General features: G+C 40.2%; 1 protein-coding gene across 9 annotated transcripts in view; it reads left to right on the top strand.

Annotated features, from left to right (window-relative positions):
• The window catches only part of RHBDD1 (rhomboid domain containing 1), an 86,250-nt gene that overhangs the window by 25,541 nt on the left and 37,169 nt on the right, over nt 1-23,540 (top strand). For 8 of the 9 annotated variants that reach the window (XR_013347119.1, XM_077826559.1, XM_077826563.1 and 5 more), the window contains 3 exons: nt 10,616-10,704; nt 12,432-12,482; nt 20,786-20,905. Coding sequence is in view for 8 of the 9 variants with exons in the window: in XM_077826559.1 (XP_077682685.1) it covers nt 10,616-10,704; nt 12,432-12,482; nt 20,786-20,905 (260 nt within the window). In the remaining variant the exon portion in view is untranslated. The remainder of the gene's footprint in view (nt 1-10,615; nt 10,705-12,431; nt 12,483-20,785; nt 20,906-23,540) is intronic. The other variant, XM_077826564.1, reaches the window with a different exon arrangement.

The raw sequence follows: 23,540 nt of genomic DNA, 5'->3' as shown, positions 1-23,540 counted from the left end.
AATCATATTCAAGTTAATGAATATAAATCCATTTTTCAGTTTGTCAAAAATGTTGTGTATGTAAGTTTACATTCGTGCCCAATCCAAAGAATCTGCAAGGTTTGCATTTAATTACAAATCAATAGAACATAATGAATCCCCTTACTTATCAACAACTGTTCTCCATTTCCTCTTATAAAACATCTGTTGAAAGCCTATCCAGACAAATAGCTCTTATGTTGTCTCCTGAAGCTTGTGCATCTTGGAATATGAAGAATTTCCAAGGGAGGCAGGTTCAAAAAATATGGACAGCTAATAACATTACCACTGATAGTGAAAATTAAAAATCAGAACTCAGCAGCTCTTGACTCCTATTGTGAGACATGGAAAATGGGGTGATCTCTCAGGTAATCATATCCTCTAAAGCCATTTAGAGATTTTACATTATAACTAACATCTCCAGTTGTATTCAAATGAACAGATAACCAGTATGGATCTCGGAGCACTGGTGATATGGAGTCAAAATTGCCTTCCCCTCTCAAAACTTTTTGTAGTAGCTGAAGTTTGAGTCTGATTCAACAATAGTCTTTGTTGGAGTGCATTTCAGTAATCTAGTCTTGAAGCTGCAACGGTTTAGATCACTGGGGCAAGGTCCATCTCAGAAAGACATGGACTCAAATTAGGTCTGATATAGATGAAAAAGGGACTGTATGCCACAGCATCACCTGAGAATCCAGGAGTGATGGATCTAGAAATAACACTCAGATTGCAGACTATTGGGAAGGATGGACAACACACTTTGAGAGGCAGAAGAGGAGTGCAGTTTTTATCAGCATTACTTTTTCGTCTTATTCAAAGTCACACCTATCCTGCTTGCTCACCTCCACTCTTCCATTTCATTCTGTTACTCGAAAACTGCAGACACTGGGTTTGACTTTAAAAAAGGAGATGAAGGCCTTACATAAGGATCATTGGGGTGGAAGGATCCTTGAAAGATTTGCCTTTTGGAAATTTGCAGAGAGCAATAAGCACACTTACTGAAGAATTATCCTATCCTCTTCAAAAACAGTTGTGTACAGTGATATCCAAGATTATTTATCTACAAAGACACGTGAGTCCTTAACCTGATCTTATTACCAGGAGAAGATAAGAGATAATGGTACTCCTTCTGAAATAAACCCCAACTTTTGCCAGACTGGTAGAGGGAAAAAGTATGGGTTAGGGGCTGGGTGCTCTACTCAGTTTCACACTGCTTCTCAATTAAATTACAGGGGTTTGAGAAAGATGAAGGAAGGAAGATGGATGACCCCCAAAATACTTGGAGGGTGAGAAATGTGTAAGAGAGTGGGAACCTAACTTTTCAGCAGCCAGGAAGTTGTTGAGGGCAGTGTGATAGGATTCACCACTGACTCTCTGTGGCCGGGAGTGGCTGCTCCCTTCCTGCTGGGTGTCTCCTGACCAAGGCTGCTCTGCCTCTGCAGTGTCCTGCCTCTTCCTGTTACTTGGCCATTTGGCCAGGTCACTTAAATAAAGTGAGGTAATAAGAATTCCCTTTCAGGGTGCATTAGAATCTGGTCCTACTTTCCTTCAGGGAGGGGTCTTCAGGCAATGGTTGTCTGGTAAGCTCTTGCCTTCAGTCAGCGCTTTCCTCAGGAGCTGAGGGCTGAAGATCTGTTCTCTTCCCTGGTCTGCCAACAAGAGAGCTCCTCTGCTCCCCTTTTAAGTTCCTCCTCATTCCTGTGCATGCAGGTGTGGCAGGGTGGAACTGCCTGAGCCCAGAGCAGATCTTAACCCCTTGTTGTTCAGTATGGGATTTATATACCCCATCACAGCATGGGTAGACTCTTTCCATCCTCTGCCCCTTTCAGGATGGTGTAGCTGGAGAAATGCTCTCCCTTTCACTAGCTAGTTGGGAGAGAAAGACAAAGAAAGTGGAACTCTGCATCTTTTTGAGGATGGAATCTGGGGTCACATGGGCATATTGCATTTCCTTACATGCTTTGATGACTCCTAAAGGCAGCCATTACCCATATTCTGGCTGAGGTATCCATAGGAGGAAGGCTTACAGAGATCTACAGTGAAGTCTTCAGTGTATTATTTGTTGCAAAATAAGGGTATTTTATAATGGATCAATCATGTAGCTTGGTAAGACTTAATAGAATTGTAAAAAAACAAAAGACACTCAAAGAAACAAAAAAATCTTGGTGGTTTCACTTTCTTAGAGAACCATCTGAACATTTTCTTTGGTTTCATTCCATGTGGGTTCAAGCCCCCTGAGTTTCAAAGAAAGCTAAAATCTCAAAACAAACCCCAGACAGAACTTCCAATACAGTATTACTTTTTTAGTTTGGCAACACGCACAACTGAGAATTTCAATTTTTCATGTAAAACCAAAAACCATTCCAGGTTTGCTCAAAACTGGGCTTAATTTTGCAAATATTGAAGAATAATTTGTCAAATCTGATTTGAATTTTGAGTTTTTCATGAAACAAGGAGAGTTTTGTATAGTTTCAGGTATCATTGTCAACATTTTGTACAGCTGTAAGTTAAAAGATTTATGTCATGAGATTTTGATATTTTGCTATATTACTGTGTAGTCTGATTAAAAGCTTTGTATTTTTGCTCACTAGTTGAGTTTAGGGACCACACTGTTAATATCGCTTGTATTTAAATACTGCTTTATTGAGGAGAGCTGCCTTATAGCTTTGCCATGTTAATAGTGATTATAGTTATTGACTTGTGACTTAATTTGCTGATGCTAAGAAACTTTCAGTCTCCTTCAGGTTTTAGTTTATAACTTCCTCTTTGAGAGCTGCTAAATCAATGAGACAACTTACTCTTGCATGGCAAACATTTCTGTTACTTTGAGTACACCACCTATCTCTTGCCTGCAGTACCATTAATATGTCTTCACAGTAATGTTATGCCAATGAAAGCTGTAACAGCAATATAAATCGATTCAGGAGGTACATGGATAGAGTGTGTCCTCTTCTTTTCTTGAATTGGTTGTGGGCACATTTAAAGAAGTGACCTGTTGTAAATGATCCTGCAACTGGGAATTTCAAGAGTGTGATTGAGATATGCAGGTTAACTGTGGCAGCAGTTCAAACAACACAGTTCATTGGTGAGAAGCTAATCTTTTGTCTGACTGCTCATTGGAGGGAAAATAGTTGTCTGTGCTGCTATTCACCCCACCACCTCCTTTAAAGATTATTTTAAAAAGTAGTACTTCCCCTTTTTATTGTAGTGAAATTAGTGTCACTATTCCTACATATAGTAAATCATTAGGGCCATGTAGTTTCCTATATATAGAAATTTACTGAGATAATATAATAAACATTTATAATATAAATATTTTCTTCCTACTTGTTCATTTTAACAATCTAAATGCTGCAGTTTATGATAGTTGGAGTTTTCTAACATTCTGCTGAAGTATTTAGTTGTTTACCATTTTACTCTGCTTCATTATTTATTTATTTTATTTTATTTATTTATTAATAATAATTTATTGGTAATACAGCAGCTCTTGGTGGGGACCCCCAATCATTGCTGAAGCCTCTGTGTGCCATCACAAAACAAATAAGTAGTTGTGCAAGGTGCTATTTAAATATATATTATACACTTTGCCCTGAAGTACTTGTAATCTAGTAAAACAAACCTTGTCAGTGGGGGTGGGGGAAGGGATAAAACACACATCACGTCTTTATTTATATGCATTTTATGTAGATACTTCTATCTACAACTACTACTACTACCAAATTGTGTGCTTTGTTTTCAGTATTATACCTAGCCTAACAGCTTTTTTTTTAAACAAACTGTTACCTTCCCCAACTATTGTACATATGCCTATTGATAAAATTACACAGATCAAGATTTTCAGAACTAGCAATTTTGTGTACCTGAATATTTGGGTGTTCAACCTGGCACCTAAAAAGGGTGTTTCAGAAGGCATATTCAGAAAATGCCTTTCTAGAAAACTGAGGCACCTGGAATCTTTAGTCAAGCTTGAAAATGATAACCAAAATTATCTTTCTGTGCCAAAACTCTTAAATAAAACCCCATCCAATATCCATAGGGTTGGCAACTTCAAGCCTCTGGTGTCACGTGGGGAGGCCTTCAGGTATGTAAAGCCAAAAGTGCCTCTAGTCTCATGTTGGCTCTATGTGTTAGATTGATTGTCATGAGTGAATTTCAAATGGTTTTGTGCAAATTGGTTGTCATGAAAATCTGCAGGACTAATTCAGACCTGATTCTACAAGCTGTTTGTGGGTGGACTCCTGTGCCCATTTCTGTGTCCAGTCCTGTTGACTTTGGTGGGGTTGTGCACTGACTCATTACATGGGTCCTCACTCTCAGATTTGAGCTTCCAGATTTGAGGCTTCTGGTACTTGCCCGAAATACATCAATGTTTCTTGAAAGGGTTGGTGAAATCACTGTTGAAATTGTTTCTGACTGAAACTAGGGAACAGGGAATCATTGGATTTTTTCTTAAATTTAAAAACATACTCTTTAGAGCAGCAGTTTGCAAACATTTTGAGCCGAGCCCTGCCTTTGAGTTAAAATTTTTGATTGTGCCACCACAACCAAGACAAAAATAGAGACATGCAAAAGTATGCTTGTTAACTGTCATAATCATACAGAAAGAAAAGGAGTATTTGTGGCACCTTAGACACTAACCAATTTATTTGAGCATAAGCTTTCGTGAGCTACAGCTGAACATAGCATAGTTCCGATGAAGTGAGCTGTAGCTCACGAAAGCTTATGCTCAAATAAATTGGTTAGTCTCTAAGGTGCCACAAGTACTCCTTTTCTTTTTGCAAATACAGACTAACACAGCTGTTACTCTGAAATAACCATACAGCTAAGAGTAGCCTAGAATTCCTCCTTACCTGTAAGGGGTTAAGAAGCTCAAATAACCTGGTTGGCACCTGACCGAAAGGACCAATGGGGAAAGACGATACTTTCAAATCTTGGGGGCCGGGAGGCTTCTTTGTGTGTGTTCTCTTGGGAAGCAGAAAAGCATCAGGTCAGAAAACTCCTTCTCCTTTTAACCATCCTAAAAGTCTCTCATATTACAAAAATTTTAAGTAAAAGCCAGGCAAGGCTTGTTAGATTATCGTTTTGCTTGTGAATTTTTCCTTTGCTGGAGGGAGGTTGATTGCTGTTTTTTGTAACTTTGAAACTAAGCCTAGAGGAAGTTCTGCTATGTTTTTGAATCTTTTATTACCCTGTAAAGTTATTTTCCATCCTGATTTTACAAAGGTGATTTTTACCTTTTTTTTTAAATAAAATCCTTCTTTTAAGAACCTGACTGATTTCTCTATTATCCTAAGACCCAGGGGTTTGGGTTGGTGATCACTTTGTAACCAGCTGGTTAGGATATTATTCTCAAGCCTCCTCAGGAAAGGGGGTGTAAGGGCTTGGGGGGATATTTTGGGGGAATAAGAATTCCAAGTGGTCCTTTCCCTGATTCTTTGTTAAATCACTTGGTGGCAGCGTACCGTCCAAGAGCAAAGAATTTGTGACTTGGGGAAGTTTTAACCTACGCTGGTAGAAATAAGCTTAGGAGGTCTTTCATGCGGGTCCCCACATCTGTACCCCTAGAGTTCAGAGTTGGGAGGGAACCCTGACAATAGCCTATTCATAAAACGAACAGAGACTGTAATACAACTTTAAATTGCCCACACCTGTAAGTTTTAAATACACAGATACTTACTAACGGCACAGCCAAGGCTTCCTTAGCAGCGGGCTGCTTCTACCTTACTAGCTAGTTAGCCTGTTGAGGTGAGTCGGGGGTTAAGGTGGCATTCCCTCCCTGCACCGCCATGTGGGGCTGGCCCGAGACACCTGCTGCTGCCGCTCAGTCCCCCGAACATTCCTCCACGCTCCCCTTGAAGGGGGGCACACCCCACAGTTTGAAAAACTCTGTTTTAGAGAGGTACAGTATGCTGCATGGAATGTCTCTTTTTTTGGTGCCCCTTGACCTGCTAACATTCAGTTACACAAGGAAATTAATTTCATAAGAGTCTGGAGAAGTGATGTTCACCAGTGAGAGCCAGTTTCCTGGCTTCTGTTCTTTGCCAGACTTGGCTGGTAAAGATTTACCAGGTAATTCAAAATTCCAGATTTATTACAAAATAACCTGAAAGAGGAAAGCTTGTTAATAATAATAATAAACCCAATAGTGTTTTTCTGTGCAGTGCTGCTCTAAATCAGTAGTTGATTCCTTCTTGTGTGATGATTTAATGTGGTCTGATTTGCATTCAAATCGTTTGTTCAGCACTCTTAAATTAGCTATAGGGCCTACTTGCTAATCATGTTTTAATTTAGCAATGAAGAACATAAATCATCTGGTGTATTTGGCTGTACATGCTATTGATTTAGTTGAACTAGCACTTATTGTTTTGAGAAATTCATCATTTTATCTAAAGACAGTGGTAGCTCATAGTATGTCAGTTTGCTAATGCTGCTTTTTTTTTTAAAAGAGCACACTTTATCTAATGACAGGTTTATCTAATATGGCCTCTCAGTAGACCAAAGGTAAGAAATACATGAAAACAAATAAGAAGCTGTTTCTCCAAAAGACTGTAATAATGGTGGTTTGAGCTCAGAGTTCTGGACTAAATGGCTGATGTACTGTCCTATAATTTGTGTGTGTAAGATAACACCGATCACTTTTTTTTTTAACTACAGAACACTGTTAATAAGAGACAGTGACAACCCAATGACTCAAGTCTCTTTGTTCTGTTAACATTAGATATTTCAGATAATTAAAGCTACAAGGTTATATTAGGAGGATTGAAACAATGTAAGATAAATCATGCGATGTTGGTGAGAAGTTATTTCTAACTAAAAAATGAAGATCCCAGTACAGTATTAATGTAAAATTAGAATAAAGTTGTGGGGAAAATTAAAAGTTTTTCATGTGCAAACAAATAATTTGGATTTCATTTGCTTTCCTGTAGTGTTCTTAATTATTTCTGTTACCTGCACATTAGGGGCATCCACCTTTACCGTCTTCCTAAGGCTCAAGATGTAACCCTTACCCTCTGCGGGTTTGCGGGGTCTTTCACCAGTGAAATGACATTACACAGTGAAATCCCTGACCTATGTTTATAAACAATCACCACAACAGAATGCACACAGTAAGCATACAATGCTTACCACTCCCAATAAGGCAGACAAACGTTTCCTGCTGGCCAGGATCAGGTCGTCCAGGGACTCCAGCTTCTGCACGATATAGTTGGCAGGATGTTGCGGTCTGGCATTTCGGATCTTGGGGCTGTGTCCTGGAGTTGATTCCAAAAAAAACTTCCTTTTGGACCTCAGTTGATATAGTGAAACTTGAGTCCTGCTTAGCTATACCTTAACCAATCATTTTACTGAAGTATTACAAAATAATTCTTTGACTAATCGTAATGTATTTCAAAATAATCCTTTACCCAGTCCTATCCCACCACCTTAGTTGATTTACACCTTGCAAAATTAGTTATGTAACAGACAGAAACAATCAAAGAACCGGACAGAAACTATACAGATAAACAATAGAGAACTAGGGACCATAAAAGCAAAACAATAAAGAAGTAGAGATTTCACACTAAGTGATTCCTTGTAATTAAAAATCTTCAGCCAGGATGATGTTCCTGTAAATTATGAAAGGTTTTTCATGTGCAGGTATTACATTGTCTTTAGGACGTGTGTTAAAATTTTTTGGCATCCAAGTAATTTTAAGTCAATTTCCAGCCTGGAGGGAGTACTTACAGAGCTGTAAACCTATAGAAAAACAACTTACATAGGAAGTCCTGACCCAATTGCTGTAAATGCCAATGTAGTTGATCAATACATGCAGGTGAATGAATGGGAGATACAGAGAATGGATTTAAGCAGCAGGTCGCAATTTTATTTAACACTGGGAGGGGTGCATGGCACCCCACTTCCTGCTCTCTCCAGCAGGCATTTAACTGGGTCCAGAATCGTGTTCAGGACTCCCAACACAGAACCAGTAACATGGAGTCATCCCGCTTTGGCTCACCCCTATGACTCAGCTTGCTTCTGAATCCTTCCTACCTCCCCTGCAAAAAGGTTGGGGGATAGAGGCTCCCAAGGGAGGAGCTCAGTCTACAAAGACTTCAGGTCTCCTGTTTTCCCATGAGCAGAAGGACCACTAACAAAATCCCAGGTTGCATTTGCCTCTGGGAACTGGTTTGTCTTTTCCTTCAATGCGTTGGATACCAGCTGTAAGGTGTGACAAGCTAAAACAAGTTTTTCTTTTTCTCACTTTAAGCCTTTTTAAATCTTAATGCTATAACCTAACTATGCCTCCATGTGGATATAATAGTCAAAACTAGATCTTGTTAGTGGCAGAGTTGTTCACCTCAGATTTTTATAGCATTTGGAAAAATTCTTTGACAGAGATCTAGGTGAATAAATTGTAGAATGAACATTTTGGCACTGTGTGCCCTATTTGTTTGCAGTCTTTACAGTGGCGCATTCTCCTGCATATATTAACTGGAAGTAGACCAGCACTGAATCAGGGCTTAGTACCTTCGCTTCAGGAAGAACTCTTCAGAACAATAGCTCCAAAAGCTGAAAAATACTATGTTAAAGTTCATAACAAGCATTACTCAACTCAAACTATTTGCACTAGAGCCTTAACAGGAATTTAGGGATTTTCCTGCAGAAAATTTCCAATTTCAAATTCCTTAACAAATCAGTAATTGCTAGGAAAACCCACAGGATCATAGAAATAGAGCTAGCAGGGAACTCAAGAGGCCCTTTAGACATCCCTGGCAAGGTTTGTCCAACCTTGTCTTAAAAACCTCCAATGATGGGGATTATACAACCTCCCTTGGTAACCTATTCAAATATTTAATTATCCTTATAGTTAGAAAGCTTTTCCTAATATCTCACCTAAATCACCCTTACTGCAGATTAAGCCCATTACTCTTGTCCTGCCTTGAGTGGATACTGAGAGCAATTACTATCTTTTTTATAATAGATGTTAAAATAATTGAAGACTGTTCTCTGTTCCTTACTCCTTTTCCCCTAGTCTTCTTTTCTCAAGGCTAAACTTGCCTAATTCTTTTAACCTTTCCTCATAGTTCAGGTTTTCTAAACTTTTTATCACTTTAGTTGTTCCTCTGGACTCTTTTCTGTTTTGCACATCTTTCTTAAAGTATGTTGCCCAAAACTGGACACAGTACTCCAGCTGAGGCCTCCCCAGTGCTCAATACAGTGCAACAATTACCTCTTGTGAATTGCATACAATATTCCTGTTAATACACCCAGAATATTAGCCCTTTTCACAACTGCATCACATCGTTGGCTTATATGCAACTTGTGATCCACTTTAATAACCTCTTAATAATCTCCAAACGATGGGGTGCACTCCCCTGGTGGAGTGCAGAGGAATGTTCAGGGGGCACAGTGGGGCCTGAGCCAACCCCAGTTGGGGGCAGGGAGGAAGCATCGCCCAGCCCCTCTCTGCCCCCAGCTCCATTCTGGCCTCAGCCCCAGCTTGGCTCCCGGCCTCGGGCCCCAGCCTCAGCCTTGCTCCCAGCCGCAGCTTCGGCTCCTGGCCCCAATTGTGCCTCTACTCCTGGCCCCAACCGTGGCTCTGGTCCTGGGCCTGGTTCCATTCTTGGCCATGGCTCGGAGCCTGGCCGTGGCTCTGGTCCTGGCCCCAGCTCCCGACTGCAGCTCCTGGGGGTGAAGGGCATGGACAGATTCCATAACAGGTAAGGGGGGGCGTGACAGAAAAAAGTTTGGGGACCACTATCCTAGATCCTTTTCTGCCATACTACTTATTACTTAGTACTACTATATAATGAGATTTTGAGTAGGGGTCACACTGGAGGGTCTTAGAAAACTAAAGAGTAGGACCAAATTTTTCCCACATACAGTTTTAAAGACGCCTTGCACTGCTAGCCAGTTTATAGTGAGTTCATGGGAAAGAGAACTTCATTATCCACACCATCACCAAAATTAAAAATATTAATTATATAAAGCTCTTGTTTAGAAACAAAGCCAGATCTGTTTACTTAACAAAAGCTATTGTTGCCGCTCATATATATTTAATATTTTTAAATGTGCAGTAGTTCTGAATTATTTTATAAACACAGTGTGGTAATTTACCTCTTACAATGACCTGATTTACCATGGCTTTACTCCAGTTTTATGCTTTTGTTGCTTCGCTGATTTCAGTAGAGTACCATTGATGTAAAACTGGAGCAGTGTAATGCCGAATCAGGAATTTCAAGAGCTGAAAGAGAACTAATTTTAGATGATGCTTTTTGTACAACAGAAACAAACTAAAGCTGAATGAAATTTGTACAATTTGTTTAACTCTTCTTATTTTGTTTGAGGCGTATTGATTCTTGTAATACATCAGTCACTTTTAGCTCCTCCTTTGGTCAGAGGTGTTCCTTTAAAACATATTGTGGTTGTTACTCATTTCAGCGGTCAAAAAAGGTGGAAAATGTTGTTCTTTGAGATGTATTAAACTGCACAGAACAAAAGACATATGGAACAAAGACTGCAAACTGTGACCAATTGACATACATTGGAATAATGGGAATACAGAATATATCTAATCGTCAGCCATACAAACTCTCGCAAATGATTCTGTTCCTCCTAGGACTTCTTTTGCTGGGCACCTGGCAGGTATTCTTGTTGGATTGATGTACACACTGGGGCCTCTGAAGATGCTCATGAAAGCAACTGCAGGTATGTAGTGAACACTCTTGGCGTGACAAGAAGTTAACAGTCTCGCTTAATATTAAATTTAAGATTTGGGTTATTAGAAATACAATAAATGGAGCCAAGAACAGGATCAAATATTTTTCAAATGTTTGTACTTCCTAAGACAATAAATTATTAAAAAAAGATCGGGGTAAAGTTAAAATGCTATTTAAAAACCTTAATTTTAAATGAAATGTAGTAAACCCAGAGAACTATCATGTTGTTATATTATACTGAGTATGGTACATTTCTATCTTTTTATTACCTTTATATATTATATTGGAAGTACCCACATTTTAAAAATGAGCTTTTGGCGTTATAGACAGTTGTCTAAAGAATTTTCAATATTGTTGATTTTGGTATTGTATTACTACAGGTTTACACAAGGTGCTAGTTAAATGGGGGGGAAATGCAAATACTGCATATCTGTATATTTAGAAATACAAACCATGGGCCCAGTCCTGCAACTCCTTATGTGAGTAGTCCCACTGACTTCACTCTTTCAATGAGGTAAAAATACAAGGGCCACATTACTGAACGTTTGCAGGGCTGGGCCCAATGACAAAGTGTGTTTTATATGTTCATTCAAAAATGTAAATAGTCAAAAGTAGTGCTTTGAATTTTCTATAGTAGCTGATGTTCTCAGCATAACAAAAGCTTTTCACAATAAATATTTGTATAAACTAAAAATATTAATAAATATGGATATGTAGCTTATTTACTTGATAAGGTTGATTAATTATTTTTATTCATGATACCTTGTTAAATGTGAATATAGCTAATGTATAATGAGACTATATTATCAGTTCAGAAATCTGTGCTCTTTCTACTTTTCACCAAAGCTGTTATATTAAATGATTTGTTTTAGCTCTATTTTTAAATACTAAAATAAATCCTTAACAAATAATCCAGTAGGTCACTAGCCTGAAGATTTATCCTACTTGCTGTCAGTGCTTGAAGTGCATGCAGGGTTTGGTGATGAAGCCTCTGTAAGTTCTAGATATATAGGACTTTTAAGTGACAAAACCAAGAGAGAGATTTCACAACCCACTTGGTTGATATGAGACAGTTTGCACCTTTTTTACAGGTGAATCTTTCACCCATCTGTAGCAGTACTGTCTGGTGGTAGAACCAGTGTCGTACAGTGGGTGGAGCAGGATTTGAAGAGAGCTCTTTGCTGCCGGAAGGATATCACTTGGGCACTGCTGTGCAGCTGGGATTTGGGGGCAGGGCCAAGAGATTGTTTCCTGGATCCTCAAGTCTTCTCTTCCTCCTCTTATGTAGCAGGGCACAGACAGAACAGGGGCTAGTCTAGCCGTAAGTTTTCTGTGGAGTGGCCTGAAACTGAACAGCTCCTTTCTCTACTCCAGAGGAGCTCCCCAGTGCACAATTTAGCTGCAAAAATTTCCCAACCATTAATTCTGCAGAATGTTTACTGGGCTGTTTGTGAGTATTTTCTTTTCTGCATGGTTCTTCCCTTTTTATTATATCAGACATCACTTTGAGACTCAGAGAAAAATATAAAGATTATAAACATTAAATACTTTGATTATTGCTGGGCAAAATTTTATAGAAAACCCGCTGTTCTAGAGCCTCATCACAAAAGACCAAGATTCTGTAGGTGGTATTACTGCAAAGTCAATTTTTAATTTTTGTAGAAGGATTATAAAATTATTTATGAATATTAAGTGTATCACATTTCTTCCTGGTAGGTGGCTTTTTCTGCTTTAATGATTCTGTAAGACAGAGAGACTACTACTCAGGTGAGCACTTTCACTCAGTTGTCTAAAGACTTTGTTCACTTTTCCTTTCAACTTTGTATTTTTTTCTTTAAAATTATAAAAATAAAGATACAATTTTATGAATTGTAGAAGATTTGGTTATTTGGAAAATGAAATTTGGTTAAGTGGGGGAAAATTATGTATGTACATAAGAAAGTATCTTGGCCTCAAAATATACAAATAAAATAACTAGGTTTTTTTTTAAATAGCAACTTTGAACATTGTTCTTATTAAATTATATGAAATTCAAAGCATTCACGGTGGAAGACTATATGTTGGTGATACTGTACCACATTTTTCCTTCCTATTTAGGTGACTGTATAGGTAGTTCAACAGCAGTTTCTCTACAAAGAGGCTGAAAATCTCAGTGGAGGAAATTGGTTAGAGTGCAGTCTTTTGTACCATGTCGCATTATGTAAATACCGGAAGCGTGAGGTGTATGTAGACATTGGTAGATGTGTTGAGACAAGTTCTGGTGATTTCTGCTTCACATAGCCAATACCTCACAAGGTATGCATACTGTATATAGGCATATTAGTCATGGTGAAAACCTACAAAGGATGACAACCCTTAGTGTAATTATCTCAGTAACTCTCCCATTTCCTGAACCAGTGAGCAAAAGAAATGATCTGTGCAACCAGAGTTAGTATACTCCACCCACTGCATTCAGATTGAGTATGAATTTCAAATTGCCATTTTTTATTAAAAACAGTAATGGTTGTGGAATGACACTTAACACTGTCTCTATTCCTTTCTGTCATGCTATTTTCTTCACTGCTACTAGATGTTTTTCTCTTGTTACGTAGTAGTAATAGCAGCAGCAATAACAACACAGCCCTTAAATTCTCTGTTCTCCTCTCTGGGGTGGGCCCCTATTGGAAAAAGCAAAAGCAAAGTCAGATCAGCAATATTAGCAGTGGCATTAACACTTACTGCTAGTCTTGTCATGCAATCATTTTGTGATGCCAATGGACAAGGAACATTGTTTTAATGCTACTGTACAGCAGATCAGGCAACTAACTAGGGAAACAATTTTTAGCAGCTGAGACAGTTTTGAGATGTTTCTTTTCTAAAACATTTCTTCTATGCATTTATTGAAGGGCCCAAAGAAAGTTTCTCAAGGGAACCGCTGGGGATGTCATTTACTATGCTACTAATATCTGGATCATCAGGAAATCTTTCATTCATACCTTTCCTATCTTTGGACACTTAACAGCTTAATTACTACCTTCTTCCTTCCTCCTAAGGCTCTTTTAATTCTCCAGCCAATGCATGACCCAGAACCCCTACACATTATTTCTGCTTCACATGACCCTCCTCAACAAAGATCAGAGGGGTAGCCGTGTTAGTCTGGATCTGTAAAAGCGGCAGAGTCCTGTGGCACCTTATAGACTAACAGACGTATTGGAGCATAAGGTTTCGTGGGTGAATACCCACTTCGTCGGATGCATGTAGTGGAAATTTCCAGAGGCAGGTATAAATACGCAAGCAAGAATCAGGCTAGGGATAACAAGGTTAGTTCATTCAGGGAGGATGAGGCCCTCTTCTAGCCGTTAAGGTGTGAACACCAACGGAGGAGAAACTGCTTTTGTAGTTGGCGAGCCATTCAGGATTAAACAAAGACAGAATTCCATGTCCTGGATTCCATTAATATTTTTTTTGAGTATTTTCCACCATAAAATTTTTTTGCAAGAGTGGGTCTAGTTTCCTGTTCAAATTTTTCCTGCTGAATGGTGATGGGAACCATTTAAAGACACATTTTTTTCTGTGCTTTCAGTTAAGAGAACACCATGAATTTAAAAACTCTTGCATATGAAATTTTTTTACCTATGGTTGTTTAGAAGTAACAACTAAGATTTTCTCAAAGGATCTCCACAGTGACACCTTACAAGTTAAGAACAGTTCATGGCACAAAGCCTCAAATTTATTAAATAACAAGAATATTTTAAAAAATGGAGGGATATGCAGCAAAGGGTACTATAGCCACTCAGCATGAGCCACCCCTTTTCATGATTTGGCAGATCATGAAGTAAAAATGGCTAACCAGGTAGAGATACTCTGTCCCACACGAGTCTGGACATTTAGCTTGTACCAAGCCATGCTCCATCCCTGTAGAGAGGATTAGGGCCAACACAGGCCAGACTCCAGGCAGCTTTTGCTTACGAGTATCAGTCCCACCTACATAGGAACCACAATTCTGGGGGTTACGTACATCTTCTCTTTCTTGCCATCCTGGCTCAAAGAGCAGAACAAATGTACTTCCTGCAAAGAATACATCCACCACCAAAATTGCAACATAAAGTAGTAGAACACATGGAAACGTTAACACAATTCTGTATCAATCAATATAATAACTTACATTTGGCAAATATGTACCAATACAGTCTCCCAAGGATAGCGACCAACTGCTTTTCTTAAGCTCTGTTTCCCTCCTCCCCCAGCATATAGGTGGGTGGGAGGTCAGACCTTGCTGTAGAAGAAGGAGCACCTGAATGGTCCTTTGATTCCTCCCCCAGCTCACAACTAAGGAGGAGGGTGCAGAACATTACGCTTCTGCATCTCCCCCTTTAGGCTGAGCTGGCCAATAAGAGGGGCTCCTTATCACCAAAGGTACAATCTTTGGTGCAGCCCTACATCAAGCAGGGCTGTGATTGATTGGGAGAGGCAAGGAGCCCATGGAGAGTCTGTGTGGAGGGTGGCAGGCTGAAGGAGTATGCATTAGCTACATTTTCGTGAGTGACTGCCAAGCTACTTGTAGTTGTAAACAGTATTTAATTTGTTTAGGATAAGTACTTGAATGTTGGGTTATTTAGAAATGTAGTTCATAAAAATATGAACGGTAGAATTAGAACAGTAGGAACCCCACATAACTTGGATGTTGTTTTGAGGCCCTTTCTCATTATGAAATACAATTTGAAGGCTTTTTGTGAAGGTAATGAATCAAATGCAGTACCTTGAGCATACTCTGACTATGGAACAGACGTAAAACATGACTCGTTCTTCTTTTATGGCCAGGAACATATTTACATTTTTTAGTGCCAGAATTATTTTTATAATGTTCAGATGTGCAATGTTGAAGCCTACAATTCAGTAAGCAGTTACTGAGCTAAGTGCAACATAAAATTACATCCAGAAGATAAACTTACATTTACAGGAGAGAAAATCTTCATTCAATGAACATAATGTGAATGGGGAGAAATATGTAAGGATTGCATCAAAAGTATGTACAAATCAATAGTCAGGGTCATGCAGTCGGCTTAATTGGTATGTAAAAATATGGTTTTAAATAGAACCACCATGACAAGCTTTTGCGTTACATGGCTCTTCTTGAGATCTGAGTAGCTCAAAAGCTTGTCTTTCACCAACAGAAGTTGGTCCAATGGAAGCTATTACCTCACCCACCTTGTCTCTTACCTAACATATGTCAAGAAATCCACATGGACCGCAATATGAGGGCTAACTTTTTGCTGATGTTTTAAGTTAATTAATATGACTGTTAGTATTAAGTCCGAAGATAAAGAGAAATGGTATGCTCAGCTTGATTCATGCATAAATATTCTAAATCTTATTTTTCAAATTGAGAAGAAATCCAGTTTATTTTTGAATGGATGGGAGGAACTGAGGTGACGGGTTCTCCCCCCCCCCGGGGTTCCGCCTAGAATTGGGGTACCACTGAGCCCGCCTGCCCACCAGCCTGGGCTCCCTTGACACTGTACTGCTGAGGCAAGCCTGCCAAGCACTTTCTCAGGCTTCAGACTGCACTTCACCACCACACTTACAGGTAGGGACACACCCTGCTGAGATGCACACACAGATTCTGAGATCAGCTTTGCATGGGAAGGCTAAACTAAGGAACTGCTCGGTTACTCAAGTGCACACCCCCTCTAGAGGGTAAACCCAAAATTATACCGTCTTGTGCTGCACAGAGAACTGTACAGTGTAAGCTCATGAAATTTGCCCCCTCCCTCAATGTAGAGATGAACATACACAGCTTTCTGCTCCAGGTTACGATTTCCACAAGCTGGTTTTGGACAAAACAAAACAAGTTTATTAACTACAAAAGATAGATTTTAAGTGATTATAAAGGATAGCAACGAGATCAAAGCAGATTAATTAGCAAATAAAACAAAACACAGTCTAAGCTTAATATACTAAAGAAATTGGACATAAGTAGCAGATTCTCACTCTAAATCTTGTTTTTAGGCAGTTTGCAGAGATTCTTGAGGTCAAGTTACATTTGCTTGTAGCTTAAAACTCTAGGTATTCCTTTCATAGGCTAAAAAACTCTCTAGCCTGGGTACAGCCCTTCTCCCCCAGTTCAGTCTTTGTTTCTAAGATGTTTACCACAGTCATCTTGGGCAGGGAGAGTAAGTGAAGAAAGAACCACAATAATGTCACTCCCCTGCCTTAAATAGCTTTAGCATAAGGCGGGAACCATTTGTCTCCCAGTTTGATTCCCATGCCCGGTTAGTGGAAAAACACTAGTGTTATGATGGAGTCCATTACCAGGTGACTTGGTCACATGCGTCTGTAGTGCCATAGCAGCCATGAGACAGAGGCTGTTTGTAAGGGCCTCAGGAAAGATTCCCAGGAAGGCTTCCCAGTGGGAGATTATTCAAAGTCCTATTGTTTTCCTTAATGGCCCTTCCCAGCCAGCCATATAGACTGATTGCATTCTGTCTCGTGGGCATTGCCCAGGTGTAAACACATTTGTGATAGAAGCATAGATGATATTCATAACTTGAGATACAAAAATGGCACAGGCATACAAATAGAATAATCATATTTAGTAAATCATAACCTTTTCAGTGATATGTCACATGACCTATCTTGTATCAAGTGTATCATAGTTATGCCATAATCATATCATGACAATATCTCTATGAAGAATATGGGAGCATAGTGTCACACTGGATTTTAATGCTTCTGAGCTAACTTGTAGTCTTTGAAATCATATATATGGTAGATTAGAATAGTCCAGAGAATGTCAACCAATACTTGGTATTTTTGAGAGGCAAGGTGGGGAAGATTTTAAGGTGTTTTTTTTTTCCCCCCTGACAGTTCACTGCTTCTTCGAGTACTTGCACATGTCCATTCAATCCTAGATGTGTGCGTGCAGGATAGCTGGAGATTTTTCCCTCCATTGGGCCGGGTCTGATGGTATCCATTGGGCCGGGTCTGATGCCTTCTGGAGTCGCGGGCATATGCGCCCATGTAAGGGGCGCCACTGGCCTTGAACCCTCTCAGTTCCTTCTTACCGCTCATGATGGTTGCTGGAACAATCCTTGTTGCAGCAAGGCCTCTTTCCCAGTAGTTTGGACTCTTTGTGCATGGTTTGTGTAGTTATTGTAGTTAGTGTAAATACTTCTTAGTGTTAATATGTATAGTAGTGTGAATAGTTGGTCCGCATCATCAAGGGATTCTTTGCCCGAGGGTCTGGGCATGGCCTGGTCCCAGGGCTTCAAGCCATGTGCCTCTTGCAGCAAGCCTATGCTGGTGAGTGACCTGCACTCTAGCTGTTTAAAGTGTCTGGGGGAAACTCATGTAAAATAAGTGCCAGATCGGCAGGGACTTCAGACTTCCTACTAAAAAGGACAGGGACCTTTGGCTGAAGGCCATTCTCATGGAGGCTGCCCTCAGAACAGTCTTGGAGCTGAGCCCCTCTGAATCAGCACCAAGCACTTCAACATCCGTGTGGAGCACCCCTCTCGTACCGTTTATCATTTCCGGTGCAGAGGAATAAACGTAAGAAACATAAACGGTGCACCTGGAGATGATGCTCTCTGGTGCAGAACAGAGACAAGTGGGGAGAGCTTAATATAGTGAGACCCGTGCTGGGCCACTCTTCCTCCCCCGAACCAGCGATAGTACCGTCAACTCCGCCTGTTGTTCTTTGAGACATGTTGCTTATGTCCATTCCATGACCACCCTCCTACATCTCTGTCAGAGTTACTGGCAAGAGGAAACTGAGAGGGTGCGGGGCCTTTATAATGCACCTTTATACTGGTTTATATGTGTGCCACTCCAGAGGGCTCTAGAGTCGGCTCAGCGGATACCACTGAGGGAAAACAGTGCACTCCGTGCGCACACACCAAGCATGGAATGCACGTGAGCAATACATCTTGAAGAAGAACAGTTACAGAAAGTTAAAAGAAAAGGAGGACTTGTGGCACCTTAGAGACTAACAAATTCATTTGAGCATAAGCTTTTGTGAGCTACAGCTCACTTCATCGGATGCATTCAGTGGAAAATACAGTGGGGAGATTTATATACACAGAGAACATGAAACAATGGGTGTTACCGTACACACTGTAAGGAGAGTGATCAGGTAAGGTGAGCTGATGTGAGCAGGAGAGTGGGGCGGGGGACCTTTTGTAGTGATGATCAAGGTGGGCCATTTCCAGCAGTTGACAAGAATGTCTGAGGAACGGCTGGGGGTGGGGGGTAGAAGGGAATAAACATGGGGAAATAGTTTTACTTTGTGTAATGACCCATCCACTCCCAGTCTGTATTCAAGCCTAAGTTAATTGTATCCAGTTTGCAAATTAATTCCAATTCAGCAATCTCTCGTTGGAGTCTGAAGTTTCTTTTTTTGTTGAATTGCCACTTTTAGGTCTGTAATCGAGTCACTGGGGAGATTGAAGTGTTCTCCGACTGGTTTTTGAATGTTATAATTCTTGACGTCTGATTTGTGTCCATTTATTCTTTTACGTAGAGACTGTCCAGTTTGGCCAATGTACATGGCAGAGGGGCATTGCTAGCACATGATGGCATCTATCACACTGGTAGATGTGCAGGTGAACGAGCCTCTGATAGTGTGGCTGATGTGATTAGGCCCTATGATGGTGTCCCCTGAATAGATATGTGGACAGAGTTGGCAATGGGCTTTGTTGCAAGGATAAGTTCCTGGGTTAGTGTTTTTGTTGTGTGGTGTGTGTGGTTGCTGGTGAGTATTTGCTTCAGGTTGGGGGGCTGTCTGTAAGCAAGGACTGGCCTGTCTCCCAAGATGTGTGAGAGTGATGTGTCGTCCTTCAGGATAGGTTGTAGATCCTTGATGATGCGTTGGAGAGCTTTTAGTTGGGGGCTGAAGGTGATGGCTAGTGGCCTTCTTTTATTTTCTTTGTTGGGCCTGTCCTGTAGTAGGTAACTTCTGGGTACTCTTCTGGCTCTGTCAATCTGTTTCTTCACTTCAGCACGTGGGTATTGTAGTTGTAAGAAAAGTTAGTAACCATTTTTGTTTTGCATCTTCATACATTCACTTACTGTAACTCAAACGTTTTTCATATTGGGGAGCGTCAAGGTGAATGGCAGGCTTGTGGATTTCTGGGGTACACCAAAATTATAAATCTGTTTTGGAAGGGAGAAATACTCTCTTGCCTGTCTCCTCACCCTCTAAAATCCTTTCCTCTTTTTCTGCTTCCATACGGTCAGTTGGGCAATGAACTGTGGATCTTTATATCTTGAACTAGGTTCTAAGTACTCAAGTGAGGATTGGTGATTGATGGTAAGAACAGACCACAAGTGGTGGTTGCGATGTTAAAGAAGATCTAACAGTGGGGGGTTTCCTGGATCTGGCAGTGGGTATCGTGCTAATTTTCACTCATACTCTGTAGAAGTAGCACAATGCTATCAGGAGGCTTGTACAGGAGCAGTTAGATATTAAATTCTGGATTGTTGTGCAAATTGTAGGGTTTTCTGGCAGGAGTACCTTGAGCCAGGGATTTTTTAGGTCTCAAAGACAATTCTGAAAAGTGCTGATGGTTGCAGACAAAGTGGGTTGGGGACTGTGGAGAGAAGTGAAATGAAGTACAGGTCAAAAGATGCATGAAAGGTAACTGAAAATTCAGTTTAGTTCTCCTTTTTTAACTCTGTCACATTAATATAGTCTCCAGTTCTTGGCATTTAAATTTTAAAAGGAGCTCATCAAAACTCAGCCTTTTAATTTTAGAGTACAAGTCTTTTATTAAAATGGAGCATTTTGTTACACTTGTAGACCATGAAATAATTTTTAAAAAATCAAATACATTTTTCTTTAAAATATTATCAGAGGCCTTGGATGCCACCATAGTCTATCATTTATAACATACAAAACTGGCTAATAGTTTGTTTTACTGCATATATGCTTGTAGCAGATTCTTTATTAATCACGTATTTTTCCCCTAAAACTTTTCTAATTCAAAAGGAAAACCTGCTTGAGGCAATGATAGACAGTAAAATCAAATATTTTATGCAATGCCAGCATTTTATTTATTTATTTAGCTTTTTTATTCTCTCTCATTCTATAGGGTATTCTAGACACCCAAGTTATCCATACAACATACCAGGAAACTATGACATGTACACTGGTGGGCTTACTGAAGAGGAACAGTTTGAAAGGGCATTGAGAAACAGTCTTCATGACAGAGGTAGGAATTTTATAGCCATTGTTTATCTTGACAGCAAGTGAATCATTCAGAGTTCATAATTTTCAAAGTATAGGAAGTAAACAGTCCTTCAAGCAAAACCAAGAAAAGTTGCCTGAATGAATTTTCACAATATGGAGTGTGATGCTGTACTGGATTAAGTTCCCGATTCTGTAAATATGGTTTATATTAATTATTAGTAAAAGCAACAAGGAGTCTTTGTGGCATCTTAGACGAATACATTTATTTGAACATAAGTTTTCATGTGCTATAACCCACTTCATCAGATGCATGGAGTGGAAAATACAGTAGGCAGGTATAAATATATAGCACATGAAAAGGTGGGAGTTGCCTTACCAAGTGGGGGGTCAGTGCTAATGAGGCCAATTCAGTCATGGTGGATATGGCCCGTTCCCAACAGCTGACAAGAAGGTGTGAGTATCAACAGAGGGAAAATTATTTTTTGTAGTGACCCATCCACTCCCAGTCTTTATTCAGGCCTAATTTGATGGTGGTCAAGTTTGCAAATTAATTTCAGTTCTGCAGTTTCTCGTTAGTCTGTTTTTGAAGTTTTTTTGTTGAAGAATCGCCACTTTTAAGTCTGTTATTGAGTGTCCAAGGAGATTGAAGTGCTCTCCTACTGGTTTTTGAATGTTACAATTCTTGACATCTGATTTGTGTCCATTTATTCTTTTGCATAGAGACTGTCCAGTTTGGCCAATGTACATGGCAGAGGGGCATTGCTGCCACATGGTGGCATATATCACATTGCTAGATGTGCAAGTGAACAAGCCCCTGATAGTGTGGCTGATGTGGTTAGGTCCTGTGATGGTATATCTTGAATAGATATGCAGACAGAGTTGGCAACGGGGTTTGTTACAGGGATTGGTTCCTGGGTTAGCGTTTCTGTTGTGTGGTGTGTAGTTGCTGGTATATATTTGTTTCAGGTTGGGGGGCTCTCTGTAAGCGAGGAGTGGCCTGTCTCCCAAGGTCTGTGAGAGTGAGGGATCATCCTTCAGGGTAGGTTGTAGATCCTTGATGATATGCTGGAGAGGTTTTAGTTGGAAACGGTAGGTGATGGCTAGTGGCATTCCGTTACTTTCTTTGTTGGGCCTGTCCTGTAGTCGGTGACTGCTGGGTACCCTTCTGGCTTTGTCAGTCAGTTTCTTCACTTCCCCAGGTGGGTAGTGTAGTTTTAAGAACTCTTGATAGAGATCTTGTAGGTGTTTGTCTCTGTCTGAGGGATTTGAGCAAATGCGGTCGTATCTTAGGGCTTGGCTGTAGACAATGGATCGTGTGATGTGGTCTGGATGAAAGCTGGAGGCATGTAGGTAAGTATAGCGGTCAGTAGGTTTCCAGTATAGAGTGGTGGTGGTGGTATGTGACCATCACTTATTTGCACTGTAGTGTCTAGGAAGTGGATCCCTTTTGTGGACTGGTCCAGGCTGAGGTTGAAGGTGCGGTGGAAATTGTTGAAATCATGGTGGAATTCCTCAAGAGCCTCCTCCATAGGTCCAAATGATGAAGATGTCATCAACATAGCGCAAGTAGAGTAGGAGCACTAGGGGATGAGAGCTGAGGAAGCGTTCTGAGTCCGCCATAAAAATGTTGGCATACTGTGGGGCTGTGCGGGTACCCATAGCAGTGCCACTGACTTGAAGGTATAAATCGTCCACAAATCTGAAATAGTTGTAGGTGAGGACAAAGTCACAATGCTCAGCCAGCAGGTTTGCCGTGACATTATTGGGGATACTGTTCTTGATGGCTTGTAGTCTATCTTTGTGTGGAATGTTCGTGTAGAGAACTTGTCATAAATATAAAGGGAAGGATAAACCCCTTTAAAATCCCTCCTGGCCAGAGGAAAACTCCTCTCACCTGTAAAGGGTTAAGAAGCTAAAGGTAACCTCGCTGGAACCTGACCAAAATGACCAATGAGGAGATAAGATACTTTCAAAAGCTGGGAGGAGGGAGAGAAACAAAGGGTCTGTGCGTCTGTCTTTATGCTGCCTTTGCCGGGGATAGACCAGGAATGGAGTCTTAGAACTTTTAGTAAGTAATCTAGCTAGGTACGTGTTAGATTATGATTTCTTTAAATGGCTGAGAAAAGAATTGTGCTGAATAGAATAACTATTTCTGTCTGTGTATCTTTTTTGTAACTTAAGGTTTTGCCAAGAGTGGTTCTCTATGTTTTTGAATCTAATTACCCTGTAAGGTATCTACTATCCTGATTTTACAGAGGGGATTTCTTTACTTCTGTTTACTCCTATTTCTATTAAAAGTCTTCTTGTAAGAAAACTGAATGCTTTTTCATTGTTCTCAGATCCAAGGGTTTGGGTCTGTGGTCACCTATGCAAATTGGTGAGGCTTTTTATCCAACATTTCCCAGGAAAGGGGGGGGGTGCAAGTGTTGGGAGGATTGTTCATTGTTCTTAAGATCCAAGGGTCTGGGTCTGTAGTCACCTAGGCAAATTAGTGAGGCATTTTACCAAACCTTGTCCAGGAAGTGGGGTGCAAGGTTTTGGGAAGTATTTGGGGGGAAAGACGTTTTCAAACAGTTCTTCCCCAGTAACCAGTATTTGTTTGGTGGTGGTAGCAGCCAATCCAAGGACAAAGGGTGGAATATTTTGTACCTTGGGGA

This window comes from Eretmochelys imbricata, chromosome 9 (assembly GCF_965152235.1).
Source record: "Eretmochelys imbricata isolate rEreImb1 chromosome 9, rEreImb1.hap1, whole genome shotgun sequence".
NCBI classification, from domain to species: Eukaryota; Metazoa; Chordata; order Testudines; family Cheloniidae; genus Eretmochelys; species Eretmochelys imbricata.
Note: the sequence above shows the minus strand (reverse complement) of the source record. Positions and strands in the feature narration are given on the sequence as shown.